Source organism: Cygnus olor, chromosome 1 (genome assembly GCF_009769625.2).
Source record: "Cygnus olor isolate bCygOlo1 chromosome 1, bCygOlo1.pri.v2, whole genome shotgun sequence".
Taxonomy (NCBI): Eukaryota; Metazoa; Chordata; class Aves; order Anseriformes; family Anatidae; genus Cygnus; species Cygnus olor.
Window position 1 is genome coordinate 101,357,253 of NC_049169.1, and position 21,423 is coordinate 101,378,675.

At 39.2% G+C, this 21,423-nt stretch overlaps 1 protein-coding gene across 3 annotated transcripts; it reads right to left on the reverse strand.

Annotated features, from left to right (window-relative positions):
• Positions 1-1,549: 1,549 nt before the first annotated feature.
• Positions 1,550-20,901, reverse strand: CASP2 (caspase 2). 3 transcript variants are annotated; one of them, XM_040574043.1, is made up of 11 exons: positions 20,829-20,901; positions 20,424-20,575; positions 16,250-16,417; positions 14,498-14,573; positions 11,885-11,979; positions 10,151-10,327; positions 9,108-9,236; positions 8,581-8,671; positions 4,741-4,890; positions 4,538-4,647; positions 1,640-3,930 (listed from the first exon to the last, which is right to left on the reverse strand). In XM_040574043.1, the coding sequence occupies exons 2-11, from the start codon at positions 20,571-20,573 to the stop codon at positions 3,796-3,798; spliced, it is 1,281 nt and encodes a 426-aa protein (XP_040429977.1). In that variant the 5' UTR covers positions 20,574-20,575; positions 20,829-20,901; the 3' UTR covers positions 1,640-3,795. The 3 variants fall into 3 exon arrangements, with proteins under 3 accessions (XP_040429970.1, XP_040429977.1, XP_040429986.1); XM_040574036.1 differs by having other exon boundaries at positions 1,550-3,930; positions 20,424-20,874; XM_040574052.1 differs by lacking the exons at positions 1,640-3,930; positions 20,829-20,901 and adding an exon at positions 8,406-8,467 and having other exon boundaries at positions 4,534-4,647; positions 20,424-20,812.
• Between the last annotated feature and the right edge of the window lie 522 nt (positions 20,902-21,423).

Genomic DNA, 21,423 nt, shown 5'->3' on the forward strand with positions numbered 1-21,423 from the left:
AAGATGCACTGAATTACACAGGAGGTGTCTGCTTAACAGTTCATGCAAAAATGTGGTCTGGAGACTTCAAGTGATACGTAACAGCAACTATAAACAAGGTACGAAATGCAGATGAATGAAAAAAAAAACCCACAACCTAGAGCTTTACAAGAAAGAGTTCTACAAGTAGAATTGGCAATAGCAGCACCAGTAGGCCAAACAGCACTGTGTAGGACTTATTACTTGTTCCTAGTGAAGCCTGGCCTCACCAAGGCTACTCCTGTGACAATGCTTGATTATAACTTCTCTGGAGATTGTTTCATTCTTCTCCTTTAAAAGAAACCGTTTTCTGTATACATACTCTGATAATATCATCACTTCATAATGAAGATGAACTATTACATAACAATACTATCTTTACTTGCTTTTCTTTCTCCTAAACTTAGTAATTTAGTGATGTAATGTAGTGAAAAATATTCTTAGCTTTTTCTTCAGGGTTATGAGCATATTGCTCCCTGCAACATGTGCAGTGTATGTTAGGAATCTCAGCTTGGTGTAAATTTTATCTTACAAGATGTTTTACAGATTTTCAGCCACATCTTTTGATGTTTTGAAAAGCATGCTTTCTTACAATATCATTCTGTACATCCTAATTTTTAAGGAAAGAACTATGACTTTTTACAAAGTCAGATCCTTTGAGTATCTATCACTTTTTATAAAGGCAAATTGGGAAACAAGAACACTTTTGAATTACTATAACTGTAATAATTTAATGAATTGTTCCACAAATTAAGATGATTTTCATGTAACTTAGATTTGTATATATACCTTACCTACATCTAATTCACTGTTTTTACTCCCCTTCCCACAGAACAAAACTTTTGACCTTATTTTTTTTGGTTTTAAGCCAAAATATGAACCAGTTAACACTTTCTTGCTAAACCAACTATTACAGTCATTCATTAAACTATGTCAGTAGCTTAAATCTATTTCTCTAAAAATACAAATATTATATTTACTTCATCTCTTATATTACTAGAAACAGTTTCTGCACAGATGGATGTTAGTAATTCCACTGAATTCCTACTGGATTTCCTGTACCAGAATTAGGTACTATTGAAAAACCAGTATATTCTTTTCATAAAAAGACACCTTAGCCTTCTAGGTGTCACAGCTGAGAGAAGGAAACAACAAACTTTAGTGGGTATGGATAGTTGTTTTTTTGAACTAACGAGAACGGGACTTTAATCTTCTTATTTCACATACACACACACTGGCTCCCCCAGGTGCATTACCTAGGTCTCAACTCCCAGCAGTGAGAGATCACTGTTTATTTCTAAAGGCGGGCCAGAAAGTTGTGTTAGCTCTGCTGCACAGCTACTTGCAGTTACCAGTCTTGGCCACTATGGGTCAAGCTCTCTGGGCATCCCTTCACATCAGTTTCCACGCAGCTCTGAGCCCGTGGATCTTCCCCAACTCTTTCATGATTTTTTCTCCAGTTCATACGTTCGCCTCCTTTTTGGGTCCTTCCTCTTTCCAAGACTCTCCCCCCTCCCCTTTTTTTTTTTTTCTGGAAGCCTTTTGGCATCAGCTCTTCCTTCCGGAACACCAAGCCCCTGGCTTACCCAGTCTAAATATTCTACATGCTGAATGACAACATCAGCCTCATAACTGATGGTTCTGTCTCATGTCTCTTTATGAATTTAGTAAGTTTTTAGTTCAGTTGTTATCAAACTTCACAAGTAGCCCATACTGGATCCAGCTAGCAAGAAGCAGGATTCTGCCTGAGAGTTCAAAAGTACCTCTGGGAGGTATTAACTTAATAAATTATGCAAAATTCTCCTTATACAGGAGTTCCATTTCTGCACAGAGGTACAGCTCTCCAAATGGAAGATACTGCACAGATTAATTAATCAAACAAAAATTCTTTATTTTGACACCTCAAGGCAGTAAAATACAAGTATACAGAAAGTATATACGAAAGTGGCAGTGATAATGCAAGTTGATGCAATCCTACAGAAATCTAAGCTTTCTGAGTGGACTGCTTTGTCAATTTACGTATCTGTAAAGTATTGCACCATTTCAAAGAGGGAGCACTGAGGAAGGAAGTGTTTCTACTCCAGGGAGGTACAGCTGCAGGGCCCTATAGTGGTATCTTCAGACTAAGGAAACAATTGGCAGGTATGATTCTTCTTCTGTTTATCACGTTGTGTGTAAGGTAAGTGCAAGATTCATATTAATGCTGCACCTTTGTCAGCTGGAGAAAACACAGCCTTTGTTTTCCTGTGCAGAACAACGAAAAAGCACATGCCTAATTTTCCCGCCTCCCTCTACATCTCTTTGTGCTTTCTATTCATAATTCTATCCTGAAAGAAAGGTAAAAAAAACAAAACAAACAAAAAAAACCCACACACATAAAGAATACACCAGGAACTATGCTAACTTACTGCTGCAGAATGGAGAAGACAGGGACTCAAGTATACAGATTGTAGCCCATACATAACCCAGTATATCAGAATTTAAGCTACTGCAGAAAATGTTAATGCCCATCTCCCAGCATTACATCACATGGGAGTAACTGCAACTGGATATAGGCAAGAGGCAAATTACAGTATGAAGAGAATGAACAGGAAACTTCCAGACAAAGTGTTGGATTATAGCACATTTCTGATTGACCAGTTGAAATGACACTTTGCAAACAATATTAACTAAATGAACAGCTTTAAAATGATCATGGCTGAAAACTCATTTATCAGGGTAATAATGTGAAACTCTACCCTTTTAAATGAAAGGGAAACAGACTGCAGTGACCAATAATCTAAGCAACATGCTTAGACTGTAAAGAGCTGCCTTGAATATTTTCATTAAAAGAGATCCCTTTCCACAAGGCTGTAGGATTTCAGGGATTCAGTTATACAGTGCAATTTACAGACTCCTGAGAAGTTGGTGAAGTGTCTGAATGCTATGCCTGTTGTGGCATATAGGTACTACAGCAAACAAAATCATCAAAAGTAATACTCTATACAGTTGTTTCCACTTGGACTATGGTGAGCTAATCTAGAATTTCTGGATTCAAAATTATTTCTGGGGCATTTTAATGAGACTCATTTATCTGTATGAGAAATACTGGATTTCCATTTGTTTTTCTAATAACCCAGGATGTCTTGTGTAACTCTTCTCGAGTTCTCTTGATAACTCGACTACAGAAAAAATGCACAAAAACAGACTTCAAGTGATCAAGATGGTAGTAGCGGTAAATGTCAAGTACTGGAAACAGTAACACTCCATTTTAGAGAGGAGAAAGACTCTCCTTCACTACAGAGTTCTTCTCTAATGTACAGAGAACCTGACTGTCATGCATGAAGAACCAGGCAGAAAGTATTTAAAAAATAAAAATAAAAGCATAAGATAAGTAGCATTTTATGAAACTTTTCCCTTTCAAAAATACTTATCTTTTCCAAAATTGGTATGAATAGTCTGTTTCCCTTTTTGCATTCACATTTCTAACAAATGTCCTTATGTCTCATTCCAAAGGGTGTTCCCACATTTTCCTAGTTGCCGTGCTGATCTGTTTTCATCAACGTCCATACATAAGGAATAAATCAGAATATTAGAATTTTAAAACCTGAACTGAATCAGATTACAAAGAGTTGCCAAATTATCTTAGAAAAAGACATCAAGAATTGGTCTGGCCAGACATAAAGATGCATTCCTTGCTTGGGCATCTGATGCCACAGCCCATAAGAATAGAAACGTAGACATCCATACTCAGAGTTCAATTTTGGCAGTATCTCTCTTCCAATGGAGCTGACAGGGTTATTTTCCTGGCAGATAACCAGGAAATAGGTAAAGGTCCCGACAGAGTGTACTACAATATTCTGACATTTCCTTGCAGCGGTGGAATTCTGTGCCTGGGGCATAACCTTCTCGTTGCTTGATTTGTCTATTCACCTAAACATAAGATTAAAAAAGAAAAAGTGACTGTAAGGATTAAGAAAACGGAAGTAAGGAAAGTGTCATCGCTTTCCTTACTCACAAATTATTCTGTTTATCTTAATAATTAGTTGCTGGTATGCTGCTTTTCTAAACTACAGGAAGGATAAAGAACTGGGGTGCAGTTCCACAGTAGCTCAAGTTACTGTGGTCACACTGCAGTCTTCACTCTCTGTCCTCCCATTTTCTTAATCTTTCCCTTATGTAAGTACAAATGTTTGCTGCTACGTACCGAGACAGTTCAGGCAATGAAATCCACCTGAAACAAATACTATTTCTATATAAGAAAAGTGGTGCTTGGCAAGTCAGATTACTTCTCCTCCTAAATTCATCATGTGGTCACACAAGTGTAATGGAAAGAGTCAAACACTGCATTTTTTACTTTGATTAAACTGATGTGGAATTGTATATAAATATATATTTAAATGGGAAAGGAAGTAATAATTTTGCTATGAATGGAGCAACAACACTTACTTAAAGAGTATATTAATCCTAGCAAGCTGAAGCAACAGAAGGTTCTTCAGAAACCAGGTAAGTGTGGGAGAGGAAAGGCATTACATCTCACCTTCACCAACATGTCAGCCACATGAGTGTCGCGGGAGTCCTCTGCAAACACAGAGGTGAGTGCTTCAATATACCAGGATCCACGTTTGGTGTTTCGCATGGCCGCAGTGCCTGAGAAGAAAGAGCGTAAACAATGAAGTTCCTGTGGAAGACAGACACATATAAACTCCTTAAGCCCTAAGAATTAGTGCCTCTCCCCAGTACCTTTCAGACATGCATATCCACAGATCATATCTGAGCATGTAGGCAGACGCAGCTTGACATTTTCTTCCTTGTTTGCATCACTTTCCTCACAGCCTGGGGAATCTGACCGTTCTTTCCCATCTCTTTGATCCACTCCGCGGTCTGTCTCATCTAGGGGGGGAAAAGGAGGGGGAAGGGGGTAAGGGACAACAAATAAGAGGGAAAAAATAAATTACAAGAAAAGAAGAAATTATCTTGAATTACTGGATGTAGTTTTCTTTATTTTTGGGCCCCTGTCAGCAATGCCACAACTGATGTCAAACTGAAAGCTTCTGTGTGAACAGTTAGCTTTTTCAGCTGTTTTAAAAACTCATCTGGAAGTTCTCCTGCACAAACTAATACAGACACCAACAAGTGCTGAACCTGCTCAATATAATGCGACTGATAGTCTGCATGGCAATTGATTTTTTTCTTCTTTCCCATGCAGATTAATATAGATAATTGGCAAAGCAAAGAAATTTCTGAGAGTTCTTCATGATCTGTGGAAGGATTTGATACCTAGCCCTAAAAGCTTCTATTTTCAACTTTTGCCTACGTTAGAAATTCAAAACATGACTAGTCTAGTTTGCGGTGCTTAATACCTACTTATTGCAGAATGCAAACAAGAGCTGTAATGTTAGTTGCTATGGTTTAACTCCAAGAAAACGTTAACCAAATATGTCACCTTCAAAATCCTGACTATAATACCATTTGCTTCAATCAAAACCATAATATGTGCAATAGGAAAATGTAAAAATATTTTGACTCCAAACACTACAGACAGACATCTACAGTACGTAGACTTTAAAACCTGGACAACATTTAATGCCCTTTCCAGGATTCATTAGTATGTATTATGACAATTCTAGATAGCCTCAATTGGTTGTTTACATGACACTGATTTTCCATTGTAATCTAGCCTAACAATAGCGGCAATAACATTAAGAGTCCAGCTATGTTGCAAGAAAAATAAAGCTACATTTTTACAGGCTTTCTATTTAATTTTCCCCTTTTGTTCTTGTATTATAAGACAAAAATCTACTGCTCTACTTACTTCCTAATAGCATGAATCAGATTCTAGATTTAGGAAGCATAAGCATCCACTTCAGAGGCCTTCCTGTTATGATGGTGCTAGGTCTCTGTTGCTATGTTGTACCTAAGAAATGTGTTTGGATTTCTAACCCTTTTACAGGCAGTGGCACTAGTTGCATCTTGTAAGTACACACAGGAGATGGTCAGTTCATAATGCAGCAAGATGGTTCTTCTTTTCCTCCAAAATGAAAACAACAGCGGGAAAAGTGTAATTGTCTTATAGGCTACATATAGTCTATGATTAAGGTTCCCTATCTCAAAATTTAGGGAGTACTCCATTATGTTCCTTCCTCCTCTCTTTAAGATAGCAATGCATTTTTTTTTTTCCATTTTTAACCACACTTTTTTTCCCCATGCCTTTTATTACTCTTCTCCAATCCCTTTTTGTTCTGTGATCTTAAAACTTCAGTGGACTGTTCATAGCATATGTATATATATCAGATAAGAAGAAGGTAATTTTATAGCCAAGCTATATTATTCATGCTATCATCATTCCATACTGCAGTGTATCAAATCAAAAGATTTTTTCATTAAAAATTCAGAATTAGAGGTCTTCCTTATGCATTTGTCTTCAATCATCATTCCAGTCAACTTACTGATGTAACTAAAAAGTATAAAGCATTAACTATGTCAAGATATTACTTTGCATATTCAAGCTCTAATTTATATCACCAATGACTGCTATCCAAAAAGATCCAATCTGTTTAAATTTCCCTGAAGCTCATAGATTTCACTTTTCCCAATTGATTTCAGTAACCGCCAACTGCACATTTGTCAATATTTATCGCAGTTCTTCACTTTGACGAATCAACTACTATATTAAACACAGATACTAAACAGGTTTAAAGCCTCATTTGATGTAATGGTGAAATCTGACTAGTTATCTTTTCTCACTGATTTTTGTCACCATTGTGTTTTGATCCATGACAGTAAGTGGACTACTTCAATTTTTTAGTAGACTCCCTCCAAAGTCCTTTGGAAATGAAGTAGACCATACCAACTCTTCTTTATCTACATTTTTTCATGTGTCATTAATAGCAGAAAGATAAGGCTTATTACATGTAGTTAGGGGAAAAAATATCCTCTGCATTTCTCATTTTACTTCAACTGCTTTCAGCTAACTTGCAAGGCATAGAGATATTGATTACTAATCTACTACTTGTCCACACTACTTGGACAGCCTTTTAAATACTTTTTGTTTTTTAAAGCAGCGTTGGCTAGTCTAACCTTTAAATGCCAGCATCAAAAGGCATACATTTTGTTGACAGCTCAATTGCTTCATAACTAGTATTCCTCTCCGACTATGAATCAATCTTTACACATGAGGTTAAAAAATATATTTAAATAAAATAGTTAAAGTTGTTTTTCCCCTTTCAGTTGCTCAAGTCTCAATCCTTTGCCTATTGCAATATCCCAGTTCTGCAGCATTCTGCATAGCAAGCTTCTCACTCTTTCCTAACTAAAATTTTTTTGGGAAGAGGAAGGCCAAACAGGATGTCTTAACATGAACAGATCCATTATAGTAACATTACAGTCAAATAAACCTAATTACCTAATAGGTCAGCAGACAATTCTGGCTTATTACACTTATTTCCATACTGTTAAGAATCTGCATGTTCACATTTGTTCAAGAATATTTAAACATTCAATAACATAAGGAACAGAATTGCATTATATTTATAGTGTAAAGATGCACATTACAATATTCCCAAATGCTTAAAGGATTAAATATTTTTGATACTCAAATATACTCAAATATTTTTGATACTTCACCTAGGCTTTATAGTTTTTCCCAAATTAGGATGAAACATGATAATAGGTGAAGGAAACATGCTCTTGCCTAGAGGACAAACTATATAGCTCAGCTTAAAATGGAAAAAAAAAAAAAAAAAACAGAGAAAATTAAAAACAAAAAACAAAACAAGAAGGGGAAAAAGCATACATGTTAGAAAAGAGAACTTTTCTATCATAAGAGAAAAAAACAAAGCTTTTTAAGACAGAACTTCTCTTCGGAGTACTTGTGGTTTCACAGCTATCTTTTTAAGTCCACTTTAGGGAAAATTTGGCCATTATCAGATCTGAAAAGTAATTTGTTATAGACATATGTTTAGTTACAACAGAAGGAAAAATGAATAGCAAAATTAAAAAAAACAACAGGAACATAAAGAGTGGAAAAAGAACAAATCTGAGAATTAAGAGAACAATTTTATAATCGCAATAGTATGTGAAAAAAAGATTGAAAGCAGGAGATTTGTAAAAAAAAAGAAAACAAAAAAACAAGTAACAGTTAACTTTGATAGCTCATGAGACAACAAAACAAGAGACGACATATCCAGGATCAAGTGAAAGACAGGTATTCAGACAAGACTCCAGTGCTAGTGTACCACTCCATGCTGTGCTGTAATTTGATGCACCGTAAGCCCCACTCCCCCTATTGCAGATATAGCAAGAGAAAGTTTCAATATATGAGTGGGCTATGATAGAGCTTTACATCTGAGGTGCTCTGGGGTCTGCAAGTCAATGCACACACCTCATGCAGAGCAAAAGACACTTACAGAGCAACAGATGCAGTGGCAGCAGCAGGGCAGAGGGAGGTGAATATGGATCCCACTTACACCTGAGAGAAGCAAAGAGGAGAGTTGACAGCAAGTTGAATGTGAGGGTGTGTATGTGTGTAAAATGAGCCTTAATGGCATGCCAAATCATGGCTTCCAGTATTTGGGCACTCACCTCCCCGGCAGGCTTGAATAAAGAACATTTTGGGCTTATTCTGGAGATTTGGGCAGTTTGCATTATCAAAGAGCCGGAAAGCTTCCTGCAACTGAGAGAAGGAAAAAAGCTAAGTATTCTTTATTGCAGCCTTCTGTGAGCCAAACTCAGTGTCACCTTGTTTCCCTATATTTTAGTTATTACCTCACTACTCTTGATATTTTATCCTTTATCTACTAACTCTGTGACAAACATCCACCGCACCCTAAGCTCCTATTAGTTTGAGATCATGCACTCTACCTAGTACATGTAACAGGAAGAGAGAATAGGGTAACAACTTTCTTATCTGGCATATATCTATGTCATTCCTTATCTTACAGAATTCTCATAGCTCTCTCTGCCATTTTCTTCCCACAAGCTCTTATTTTTGCTTTTTTAAAAATGTAAATCCTCAGCTTCCCCATCAATTCACTTTCCTTTTTTTTTTTCTCCTTCCATTTTTACTTTCCAAGATGTAACCTACAACATACCAGGACAAAGTAATATACCTGTAGCAGTTTGCCATCAATGCCATAAACTCCACCCTCTACACCGTGGGAAAGTAAAGCTACTACACAGGAATCCACATCCCGGTGATCAGGCAGCTTAGAGAATCTCTCCAACGCACTCTGCATTTCCTGGAAGAGAGAAAAAATGCTTAATCCTTCCCAGAATTACATAGGGAAAATGGGCTAATGTGAAGGGAAAAATAAAAATGGCCCTCCAGTTACAGAATAAACTACATACATCAGATTTACAGGACAAAAGACATCTGTTCCATAACAAATAGCAAAATGTTCTTTTTCTTTTGTGTATCATTCAGTCCTAGGTATAACATTGTTTCTTAGGAATCACTTAGGACTTCTACTTTTCCATACTGTCCAACAGGGGGACACAGCAAATATCAGAGTTGGTATATGTGGATTTAACACAGGAGAAAGCAACCGATACTTTACAGAGGTTTTATACTGACACTGGAGTCTGGCTGGGATATTGGACCATCTTACCGGATACATATTCTGGTACTTTAGACATTCAAATATAATCAAAACACATCAACTATTTAAGGCAGAAAACTTCAGGGAATATGATAACTTGGCAGGTGTGGAAGACTTAAAATGTTGTAAAGGCTGCATTCTTGAATAAAACACTCTTTAACAGGTTCTGTACCACTTAAATATTTGCAAACCATAACTTTTAGGATAGCAGAACACTGGAAAGGGCTACTTAGAGTAATCTGGAGCCTGTTCATTCTCAGTATTAACACACATGCCAGGTGTGGTCTAGATATTCTTGCACCTCTCACTACAAGGGCAGTACTTCTTGTGGTCCTTTGTGATCCTACTTTATATGGTAACTCCTTTGCTTTCCAAGCTTCTTATTTTTGGTATGCTAGCAGACATCATCCCATTTAGCCTCCTTTTCTATTCAAAAGTGACTACTCATGTCTTCCTGATCAAGCTTAGCTAAACCAAAGCAGACCTCTTAAGATGCTCATGTAACAGCTACAAACTCAGCCATACTGTTTGTAAAGTACTAGTATCCCGCTTACCTCTGCACTTTGATCATGAAAGACAGTCACTTGATACCCAAGATGCTTGAAAAGCAGCTCCAGGGAAGTACAGTCCACATCTCCACCTGAGCGATACTCCAAGTCCTTCTCACTATTGAAATGGACATTACTAAGAATAAGTGCTAAGCCTCGGGGCTCCGACACCAGTTTATATGCCTGAGAAGAAGATTTAAAATCGGTAAATTTAGACTATACAAGGAAATAATAGAGTCTCAGAGTCGAACACTAAACCCTATGTCCTAGGTTGATTACTAATAATATGCAGGATTTCTACTTTGAGAAGGCATGGTAGAGGTCAAAAAAGTGTGGTTTAACATAACAAATGTTTATATTGCAAAGGGTTTCAAAGGCAACTGTTTCTGTAAGTCTCCACAACTGATGATCTTACAAAACTATTAATAAGATGTTGTAATACCTTGCCTTATTTCTTATTTTAAAAGGAACACAGCTTACAAATTTCATACTGTGAATTAACTCTTGCTAACGTTTTTCGTTTTTCTCCTCCTTTCACACACACACTAGTATGACCAAACATATTTTCATCATACCCATTGAAGGCCTAGCATAACATTAGGAAAGACTGAGCTAACAGTTCTTAATTTTGGTTGGGACCAAGTAGAGATACAAAATACCATGTGAGCGCAACGGTAGCAGAAAGGGACAATGAGTGACCAGTTCTCAAAGTCAAGAAGATGTCAAAAAATGTTAACAGGGAAAAAAGCTAATTTAGGAAAGGTGTCTTCGAAACAAGCTTGCCTCTCCCACTCTAACAACGAACCAATAGTAAATAGTAATAGCAAATCCCTGTAAACCAGAAGTAAATTTAATACTGAGGGACCTAGATCGGAAGTAAATTTTAATACTGAAGGACCATATCAAATAGGGTGTAAACAGACACAGATATAAAAAGAGGTGAGTTAGGCTCACACTGATGTTGCCCAATTGTAACTTTCTGTTGGGGAAACCTAAACAAAGCAAAACAAAACCTGCTTTGCCTTTTAACAACATAGAGCCTTTAACAGAAATGTTAAGCATTAACATGTAGTGTAACCCTAGTAAAGCGTCTGCCCTATTATATGAAATGCTTAGTTTTCCTTAAGCCTACACCATCACCACAACCTATGCTTTACGAACAGAACAAACAAAATAATTACGACTATCTACATAACTTATGCAGCTACAGAAAAGGATTAGAAATTCAGGTTGTTCTACCCAGGACTGCACAGAACTCTGACCTAATTTTTGTGCCTAAGGAGACATTTCCCGATACAGTTAGCAATTAAAACAGCCAAGATTGTGACAGTGTGCTGAAAAACAGTTCTAATATTGTACAGCCATTTGCAGAGTGTGTCAGCACACAGAACACAGAAGGTAGATGGGGATGCAAACAAATAAATGTGAGGCAGTAATATACACAGCTTACAAGCACAGAGCAACAGAACAGAAGGCATTCCATGAAGTTCTTCATAAACAAAACCCAGAGACAGAGATTTGTACAGAATTACAGAACTTCTCAGAATTTCTTGTCACTTTTAAATGAGAACTACATCAAATCAAACGTTATTGGTAAGAGCTCTCAGTTACAGCAAGAGCATAACACTAATCTACATCCCAATGAAGTACATGTTTCAACTCAGTTGTAAGTAGTACATGTTCAGTTGATATATTCAAATACCTCACATTTTAAAGAGATTTTCTCTGTCAACTACTTACCAAGTGCTGGTGATCATGATAGAATTCTGGAGTGCAGTGCTTCACTGGAGGAATTGGTGGACCATCTCCATTATCCAAAGAATGTTCCACTGGTTCTATGCAAAACAAAAATACCAATAACAACAACAAAAAAATACTAACTGAAAATTCTCTGCATAAGGTAGTAATTTGCATATTAATAAGTACATATTTATGGATGTCTAAAGGCACATTCCTGTATTATTCTATTCATACATCTAAAAATTTTGTTTGATCAGGGACTGTACACACATGATGAAAAATGTTAGAAAAAAAACAAACATACTGGTATGGTATACCTATTTATTATATTTTTTATTGGCAACAACCTTTAATATTCTGTGTCATTTGTGGGTTAACCTAAGGCCTATCAAGTTTAGTTCTAAAGAGTGTGAAAACAGAATTTATATCTAAAATTAGAGCAGCGTGCTTTTCTGTCATTTTGTTCAGTATCTCATCCATTTCCAAGTAAGGTTGATGAACTATTACTAGAAATATTAAAATAGAAAAGTGTTCTTCCTTCCATAAAAGATTCCCATTCTCACTGGACACAATTCTATTTCACATTTTATGCTGAACAGGTACGAGTGAACAAACCAGACATTTCTAATTTCCATAAAGTGCAATGCTCTTTCTGCCTTTGAACAACCCTTTACCTCTGGTCAGCAGCAGATAAAGGGAATGAGAGTTAACTAGTTGCCATTTATAGACATTCTTTCCCCTGTCCAGAAGAGACTGAGCTAACATTCATGGTCTCTAGAAATCCTTTTTTCAGCATTTTGAGACATGGTTCTCCCAGCTGGAGGACCATATACTTGTACTGAGTTTATGTGGAAAGGTTTTTGTAGTAGGTGGCTGCAGGGATGGCCTCTGTGAGGAGAGTCCAGAAGCTGCCCCATGTTAGATAAAAGCCAGCTCTAGCTGGCTTCAAAAGGAACCCTCTGCTGGCCAGAGCTGAGCCAATAAGCCACGCTGTTTGCACCTCTGTGAGAGCAGATTTAAGAAAGGGAAAAAACTGCTGTGCAACAACACCTGGGAGAGTGAGGAGTGAGAAAGAGCCCTGCTAACACCAAGGCCAGTGCAGAAGGAGGGCAGGAGGTGCTCCAGGCACCAGAGCAGAAGTTCCCCTGTGGCCTCTGAGAGGCCCACAGTGGAGCAGGCTGTCCCCTTGCAGCCCATTGGTCCTACATGGAGTAGATCTCCATGCTGCAGCCCGTGGAGGAGCCCCCGGTGGAGCAGGTGGAGGTGGCCTGGAGGAGGCTGTGGCCCACGGAGAGCCCCCACAGAAGCAGACTCTAGGCCAGAGCTGTAGCCTGTGGAGAAGAGCCCACGCAGGAACAGGTGATCTGTCGGGAGTTGCCGCCTGTGGGGAACCCACGTTGGAGCAGTTTGTTCCTGATGGATGGACCCCCTTGGTATGGACCCATGTTGGAGCAGTTCTTGAGCTGCCATCTGAGGAAAGCTTGCGCAGGATCAGTTCAAGAAGGACGGCATCCTGTGGAGGGACCCCACGTGGAGCAGGGGAAGAGAGTGACCGTGAAGGAGTGGTGGAGACAAAGTGTTAGGGACTGACAGCAGCCCCCATTCCCTATTCGCTTGTGCCGCTCAGGGGGACGACATAGAAGAGGGTGGAGGGGGGAAGGTGTTTTAGTTGGCTTTTAGTCTCTCACTGCTCTAGCTTGTTAGTAATAGGTAATAAATTATATTAATCTCCCTATGCTGATTCTGTTTTGCCCATTATGATAATTGTTGAGCGATCTATCTTCCTGTCCTTATCTCAACCCTTGAGCCCTTTTCATTGTCTTTTCTCCCCCTTTCCATCTGAGGAGAGGGGGTGAGAGAATGGTTGTGGTGGAGTTCAGCTGCCCAGCTGGGTAAAACCACCACCACAATGCTCTATAAAAAAACTATAACCTTTGTAGCTTTAAAAAAAACAACCTTTGAAAACTAGACGTCTGTTCTTTAATACCAGAGAGAGCTCCTAATAACCACCACAGTTAAATCTGTGGTTAGGGTGCATGAGTACTCTCCAGGTGTTACCAGATATAACATATAAACTAACAAGGAGATCCATTCCAACAACCAGATCCCTGACGTAAGCCAAAAATTCTTGCTAAAGAAAAGTTGATTTGCTGAATTCAATGGGAAGCTACAGCAGTCTGTATCGGGCCCACCTTACATACCACCTTACAATTATTTGTTAAGAAGAATACTGTCAATGATCAGTATCTTTCCACAGCTCTAGTTCACTTATACTCTACTGTAAATCTAAATGAAGAAGAAAACCCTTGAAGATGTAAAATTTTACAACTGACACATTCTACTTAAGCAATGAAATTTCCTGTAAGGATAAATGAAGCTGACTAGAATTAATTAGGTTCTCTTTCCACTATGCCATTTAAATATAATTTTCCAGCCTATTTCTGCCTCTTGTATCTGATCATAATACAGTCAGTTCATTTTCAAGTTTGTATTCTGAGGATGAGCAAAGTGGTGGCAAGTTTATTTGTAAAACTGAAGTAAGAGAGTATTAATAAAGTAGAGTCAACCAACCAGATAAACAATCAGGTATTCATGATGTAATGTATGACTCACCAATCCAGCGTGGCTTCTTTGAATTACATGATTCACTTGGAGGGAGTGGAAGATTTGATCCATAACAGTGTTCAAGCTACAAGACATCCAACAAATCCATGAAAAGATCAGCAAAAGACATCTATTTTTTTCTTTACAGTACAAAGCTGTAGGTATCACTGAACAAAGATAAAGGTATTTACATACACATATACGACTTGCTATAATATATTCTATATATATTATATACAATTTAACATAAAACACTATACTGTGGTTTACATCCAAATAAAACAGATCATGACAAGATAGCAGCAGCACTTCCTGTTAATGCAAAATTCCTTCCCTTCTTTGCTCATCTCTACTTTTACCCAAATGCCCTTTTGAGACACCTTACTCTTATTTTTGCCAAAACTTGGTTTGTTCAATAACTCCTCTTTTTCATTGCTTTCAAAATTTCATTGTTTGCCTAGTCCAATAAATTATAAATTTTGATAAGGCAACATCTCTGCTCAGAAATATCTGGTCGTTCTTCCTTAGTATAAAGCACGCTTACTGAGAGTTCCCATCCTTCTCAATGCACTGAGAATACTGAATCTTTATTAAATTCTTCCTTCAGTCTGGTGTTAACAACAGCAGAGAGTGAAATGGTAAAAATAAAGATAACAAAATTAGGAAAGGGAAGTCCCTCCCTTCAGCAGAGAAGACTGTCTTTTAGTAGCTTTCTACTTGGAGAATCTTTTAACACTAAATTAAAAGATTTTAGAGAAAAAAAATATGCAGCTTTTGTGTTCTTGATGACACATCAGTAAGAATGTGTTAAACTTAAGAATGTGCAGGAACCTCATGCAATTCAACAAGAAGTGCACAATCCTGCACCTGGGGAGAAACAACCCCATATGCTGGGAGCTGACTGGTTGGAAAGCAGCTTTGAATAAAATGTCTTGGGTTCCTTCGTAGAAACCAAGCTGAGTATGAGCCAGCAATGTGCCTTTGTGGCAAAGAAGGCTAATAGTATCCTGGGTTGCATTAGGAGCATTGCCAGCAGATTAGATAGAAGGAGGTGACCCTTCCCTTCTACTTAGCTCTGGTGAGCCCACACCGGGAGTACTGTGTCCAGTTCTGGGCTTGCCAGTGCAAGACAGACATGGACATACTGGAGGGAGTCTAACAAAGGGCCACAAAGATGATTAAGGGACTGGAGCATCTCTCATATAAGGAAAGGCTGAGAGTTAGGACTGCTTAGCCTGGAAAACTGAAGACTTAAGGGGATCTTATCAATGTGCAAAAATATCCGAAAGGAGACAGCCTCTTTTCAGTGGTGTCCAGTAATGAGAAGAGGCAATGGGTACAAACTGGAACATAAGAGATTCTGTCTGAACAACCCGACACAGATGGGAGACTGAGCACTGGCACAGGTTACCCAGAGATGTTGTGAGGTCTCCCTTCTTAAAGATATTCAAAACCTGTCTGGACATGGTCCCGGTCAACCTGTTGTAAGTATCCCTGCTGGAGCAGGGGGCGATTGGACCAGATGACTTCCAGAGGTTGCTGCCAACCGCAACCATTCTCTGCTTCTGTGTGAAAATTATCTTCATCTCAAATTCTTTTCACTATCTTTTTATTCTAAGGCTACTGCAAGTTTCAATTTGCAACTAAATCCCATCCTTTCCACTAAAAGCATTTTTTTCTAAACATTTGAAAAAAATGCCTGTATGCCCAAACCCAACCCCAAATGCAGTCCATCCATTTTATTTTTTAAAACTGATATACCCGTGCAATCCCATTGCTTAGGTTGGATTCTGTCTTCAAGATTATTTCCTCCAGATGCTGCTGTTTGGTTTCTCGTAGAGCTTCACAGAAGGCTGAGAAGGCATAAGGGCCTCTCTTGGGCAACAAATTGAGGAATTCCACATTTTGGCTGAAGCTCCCAGACTTGGCCTAGATCCAGAGAAGAAACAAAACCAACACTCAAAGTAACACGCCAACACAATTCATTTTCATTTCAGTTAAGCTTCAGAACAACTCGATCTTTTTCCTTCACGTAAATATCCTGTCACCATGCTTAGCTATGCTAGATCCTTTTTTACAGCTTTTCCTAGCTTATTTCACTCCCACCCCTCTGTTCCTACTAGCTCAAGGGGGAGAGTATATGACAGTGAAGCAAGCCAACAATTCATACATTTCCTCATACAGTAATACACCCTGTTCTCTCTAACCTCTTACTTCCAGTTACTGTCTGAATAGTATCTGCTTATCCTCCTTCAATACACAAAATCCAGAACCCGTTTTCACTACTGCTCAATGTGTTTATGGTCTCAGGCACTATTACACAAATCCCTTGGAAATTGTGAATGAAAATATTTATTTCATACAGTCAATTCCAAAACGACACTATATATGTATAATGTGTTACATTTACACCAATGAAGCAATATATGGTAGTATATGAAAAAAAGTAACAATCAAAAATTAAATTTACGTTTCTGTAAAACATTCACAGGAAGTTCTAATTTTTAGCATCTTAGCAGGACATCTGCTACCAAATTGTCTAATTTATAAAAGCCTTCCCTGTGTAGAAAACTGAAACATCACATACTAAAATATTGGCTACTGAAAGTAAGTTTCATGGGTTCCATGGAATTGACCTTACATTTTTAAAATTATCACTGTGATCCAAGATCTCTTCATTTTTTAAATGATAAGAAATGACTGGTGAGTTACACAGAACCAAACACTAACACTGCACGAGCAATCATAGGAAAATCAGACAAAACACCTTAAGGTACACGTGTAAACCCTATGCTGCACAACTTCCACACCATTACGTTTTCTTTCATAAAATATAATCAGCTTGTTCTTCAAAATAGTTTGGCTTTTGTCCTGCAGCATTGGAATGATAATGCAAAATCTTTTTGATCTAATGCTACTACTAAAATTTCAAGCTATGTTCATTCATGATTAGCTAATAGCACTTACTTTTGTATCAACAATGTCCCTTGACTTCAGTGTTCCGTCCTTTAAATTATTTAACAAACTTCTTACTAAAATCAAGTCTATATTTGCTGGATGGTCACACTCAAAGATTTGTGGTCAATGGCTCAATGACCAAGTGGAGATCAGTAATGAGTGGTGTTCCTCAGGGGTCAGTATTGGCACTGGCACTGTTTTAACATCTTTGTTGGTGACAGTGACGGTGGGATCGAGTGCACCCTCAGCAAGTTTGCTGATGACACCAAGCTGCGTGGTACGGCTGACACACTGGAGGGAAGGGACAGGCTTCCAGAGGAAACCTGGACAGGGTTGAGAGCTGGGCCTGTGCAAACCTCATGAAGTTCAGCAAGGCCAAACGCAAGGTCATGCAACTGAGCTGGGGCAATCCAAAGAACAAATATAGGCTGGGTGGACAATGGATCAAGAGCAGCCCTGAGGAGAAGGACCTGAGCATGTTGGGTCCTGAGAAGCTCAACATGAGCTGGCAACGTGCTAAGAAGCTCAACATGACCTTACAGCAGCCTTTCAGTACTTAAAGGGGGCCTACAAGAAAGCAGGAGAGGGTCTCTTTGTCACGGAGTGTAGTGATAGGACAACTAGTAATGGTTTTCAACTAAAAAAGGGTAGATTTAGATTAGATATTAGGAAGAAATACTTTACTGTGAAGGTGGTGAGGCAACGGAACAGGTTGCCCAGAGAAGCTGTGGATGCCCCATCTGTGGAGATGTTCAAGGCCAGGTTGAATGGGGCTTTGAGCAACCTGCTCTAGTGGAAGGTGTCCCTATCCATAGAAGAGGGGTTGGAATTACATGATCTTAAAGGTCCCTTCCAATCCAAACCATTCCATAGCTCTAAATTCCATGCTTCTTACATCTCCCTTAGCTCCTTGGTTTATTTCACTTCCCTTAGATTACAAAAGTTTGTTTGTTTATTTAAGATATTTCCAGAACCAATTTGTTTATTCTTCCCTTTGATTTTAAATCAAAGAAAGATATCACCAGCATATTTTTTTTTTAAAGACAAGATGGCTTAAAACAATTATTTATCCAGATCTTCTTCATTCTATGACCTTTTTTTTTTGGGTGGGGTAAGGTATACATAGAAATTAGATATTGACAAATCCAGGAAAACGTACGCTCTATTGTCAGATACAGTGGCATTTCTCTCCCGCTATTTCCAGGAAGGTGTATGATAGTTAGTGTTATGACACATTTTCAAGAACAGTCTGTGTAACAGTTCTCCTAAGACCTTAGCACACATTTAAGCCAGAGAGTGTAATACTATTGTTTTTCTTCTAGAGTACTATGAATTTGCAAAAAGGACAAAGTGTTTTTTGGCTCAGAAGATCTTTCCTTTAAATGCCTGTTACTTTTAATTTATCTATTGCACTCTAATGATTAGTATTATCCTGCAAACATTCCCGTCATTTCTATCCTGCCAGTGCAATGCATACTCTGCAGCATTACTGTTTCAGTTGTGAATGTTGTCCTCTTGCCCCTGTCAACTTTATATTTTTGCTGTAATTTCCAGCTTCATATCCTGCAACAGTAGTTCAAGTCACTCTGTTCTCTTGATCAAGCTGCTATTTCTATTCATACACACCTAAGCTCTCACTTTTGTGTAGAAAGTGTACTGTTTACCTGACTTTTCCATCCTAAAAACTTTCTGCTTACTGATTATCCATTAGTAAGTACCTCTGCATCTTCTTTTACTTATTATATCCAGAAGGGAAGACTCCCTTAATCTTCTTCCTCCCTGTCTTAGTTTAAAACAACTTGACTACAGCAGTATTTTCTAAGAGATTAATTGTATTTGTCATTATCCTGACTTTAAGAGGACTTTTTTTTTTTCCCTCCAGTGACTAACTGCTGGTCAGCAATTGAGCATCTCTAGTAACCACCCATACTTTTTAAGTTTCTGAGTCACCCTTTGACTTTTACCATCTTCCTATTATTTTTGTCCTCTTTCACTAGGAATAGAAGCTACTTCAGGTAAGACTGCCTGCACCTCCCATGACTTGGCACAAGTATCCTTGATGTGTCACGAAGAATTTCACGTTGTCTTTTGGTGCACACCAAGTCAAAATTCATCAAAAAGTTTTTTCCTTATTCCTTGAAAAAACTTTGCCAATCTCAGGTGCATACCATCTGCACCAGTACCCAGCAAACAGCCCATCATTCATGTTTTTAGAATCTGTTCTTAAGACAGGACCATCAACCTTACTTGACAAAGAGCCTCTCTGTTGCTTACACGACCCTTAAGATGTACTTGACTTGCACCTTCAGTCATTACCTTCAGTCTCCTTTCTCTTTGAAGACCTGCATCTCCTTTTTGCAGTCTTCAGTGTATTATTGTATGCTTAGGGCCAATCCCAAACTATTTCTAATGACTTCTTTTCCTAAGTACCCACTGCTCAGCATAAGTAACAAAAGCTTATGAACAGTATTTGTCATCTTTAGAGTCTTGGGTCATGTAAAATTCTTCAAGAAATTTACAAAATCACATGAAATATTTAAACAATGTGAAAGGTGTGCAAGAACCAGAACAAACTTGTTTATAATAGGTTTATTTATTTCCTCCCACAGGATTATTTTGGAAATTGGTAGTATTTCCACCTTTACAGATTAAAAAAAAAAAAAAGAGAAGCACAAAATAACAGTAAAGGGCTGGAAGACACCACCGGACTCATGAAGAACAGTCTACTACAACTACATGCCAGCATGCAAACTAATAATTTATTAAGTTTCAGTCAAAATCCTTACCACCCAAAGTAACTTACAGTTCTTGTGCATGTTGCAAACAAGCCCTATCTACGTTTGGTGCATGCTCTCCACACATAATCACACAATAAAACACAGCAGAACGTGAGTTTTGCTTTGCTGCCACTGCCAAGAGTGGCACTGGGCTTAGGCAGAAATAAAGCTGACAGCGCAGCAGAGCGCAAGCCGCGTACCTGTATCATTTCCATCATCTCAGCGGTGATGATGTCCTTCTCTATCATATGCTCCATCAACTCTTTCAAAACCAGCTGCTTTGCCAGCATCACCCGGTTCTTCTTTAGCGCTTCCTGGTGACAGCGCTGCATGCCGCACGCTCCCAGCATCCTAGCGCGAGAGGGGAGACCAAACCCGGACTCTGTAGCAAGGAACTGCCCTTCACCTTCCCACCTTTCTGCCCAGGAGGGGCCTCCCCAGGCAGAAGCCGCTCCACAACAGGCGGAAGAGGCCTCCAGCACCCTCCCCGACGGGCCCGGGCCCTGCCAGGGAACTGCGCGTTCCCCCTCCCACCGCCGGTTTCCGAGGCCGCAGAGCGCGCGCGCTCCTCGCGTTCCCGCGCTCCCGCCCTCCCGTCACCGAGCGCGCCGCCGCTCACCCCGCCGCGGGCCCAGCGATTCAAACGGCACCCAGTCACGGCGCCTGCGCAGAAGCTCCCCCCCCACCCCCGCCACACTCCGCACTTTGCGAAAAGTAAACAAGACTCGGCCCTCTGCGCGTGCGCATGCGCGCGCGCGCGCGCGCGCGCCCGCCCGCTCTGCCGCTCACCGGCCCCTGCGCCTCGCTGTGCGCGTGCGCCAGCTTGCCAGCTCTCACGGGTGGGCGCGGGGACGGGTGTGGTAAAAGAGTCCCCTGGGGAACGGGTTCCTAGAGCGCGTTGTAGAAGCAGAGAGGTTAGAGTGATTGCAAAATCAGGTTAACGGGAGGGGTTCTGCGAGCAGATTAGAGTTAACAGGTGTGCTTTCTTTGCAAGCATGCCAGTTCTGTGGTAGTTTTTGTTTTCTATTTTAGCGCTTTTGTTATTAACGCGTTGCAGCAGAAATAAAAGCGAAGGGCTTAATTAACATTGAGCAAGTAAAAAAGGGAAGAAAAGCTGCATGCAGGCCGCACAGAGGACACTTGAAACAGATAAAACAAAACAAAATCCTAGTGTTCATAACTGTTGACTTTCTTTTTGTC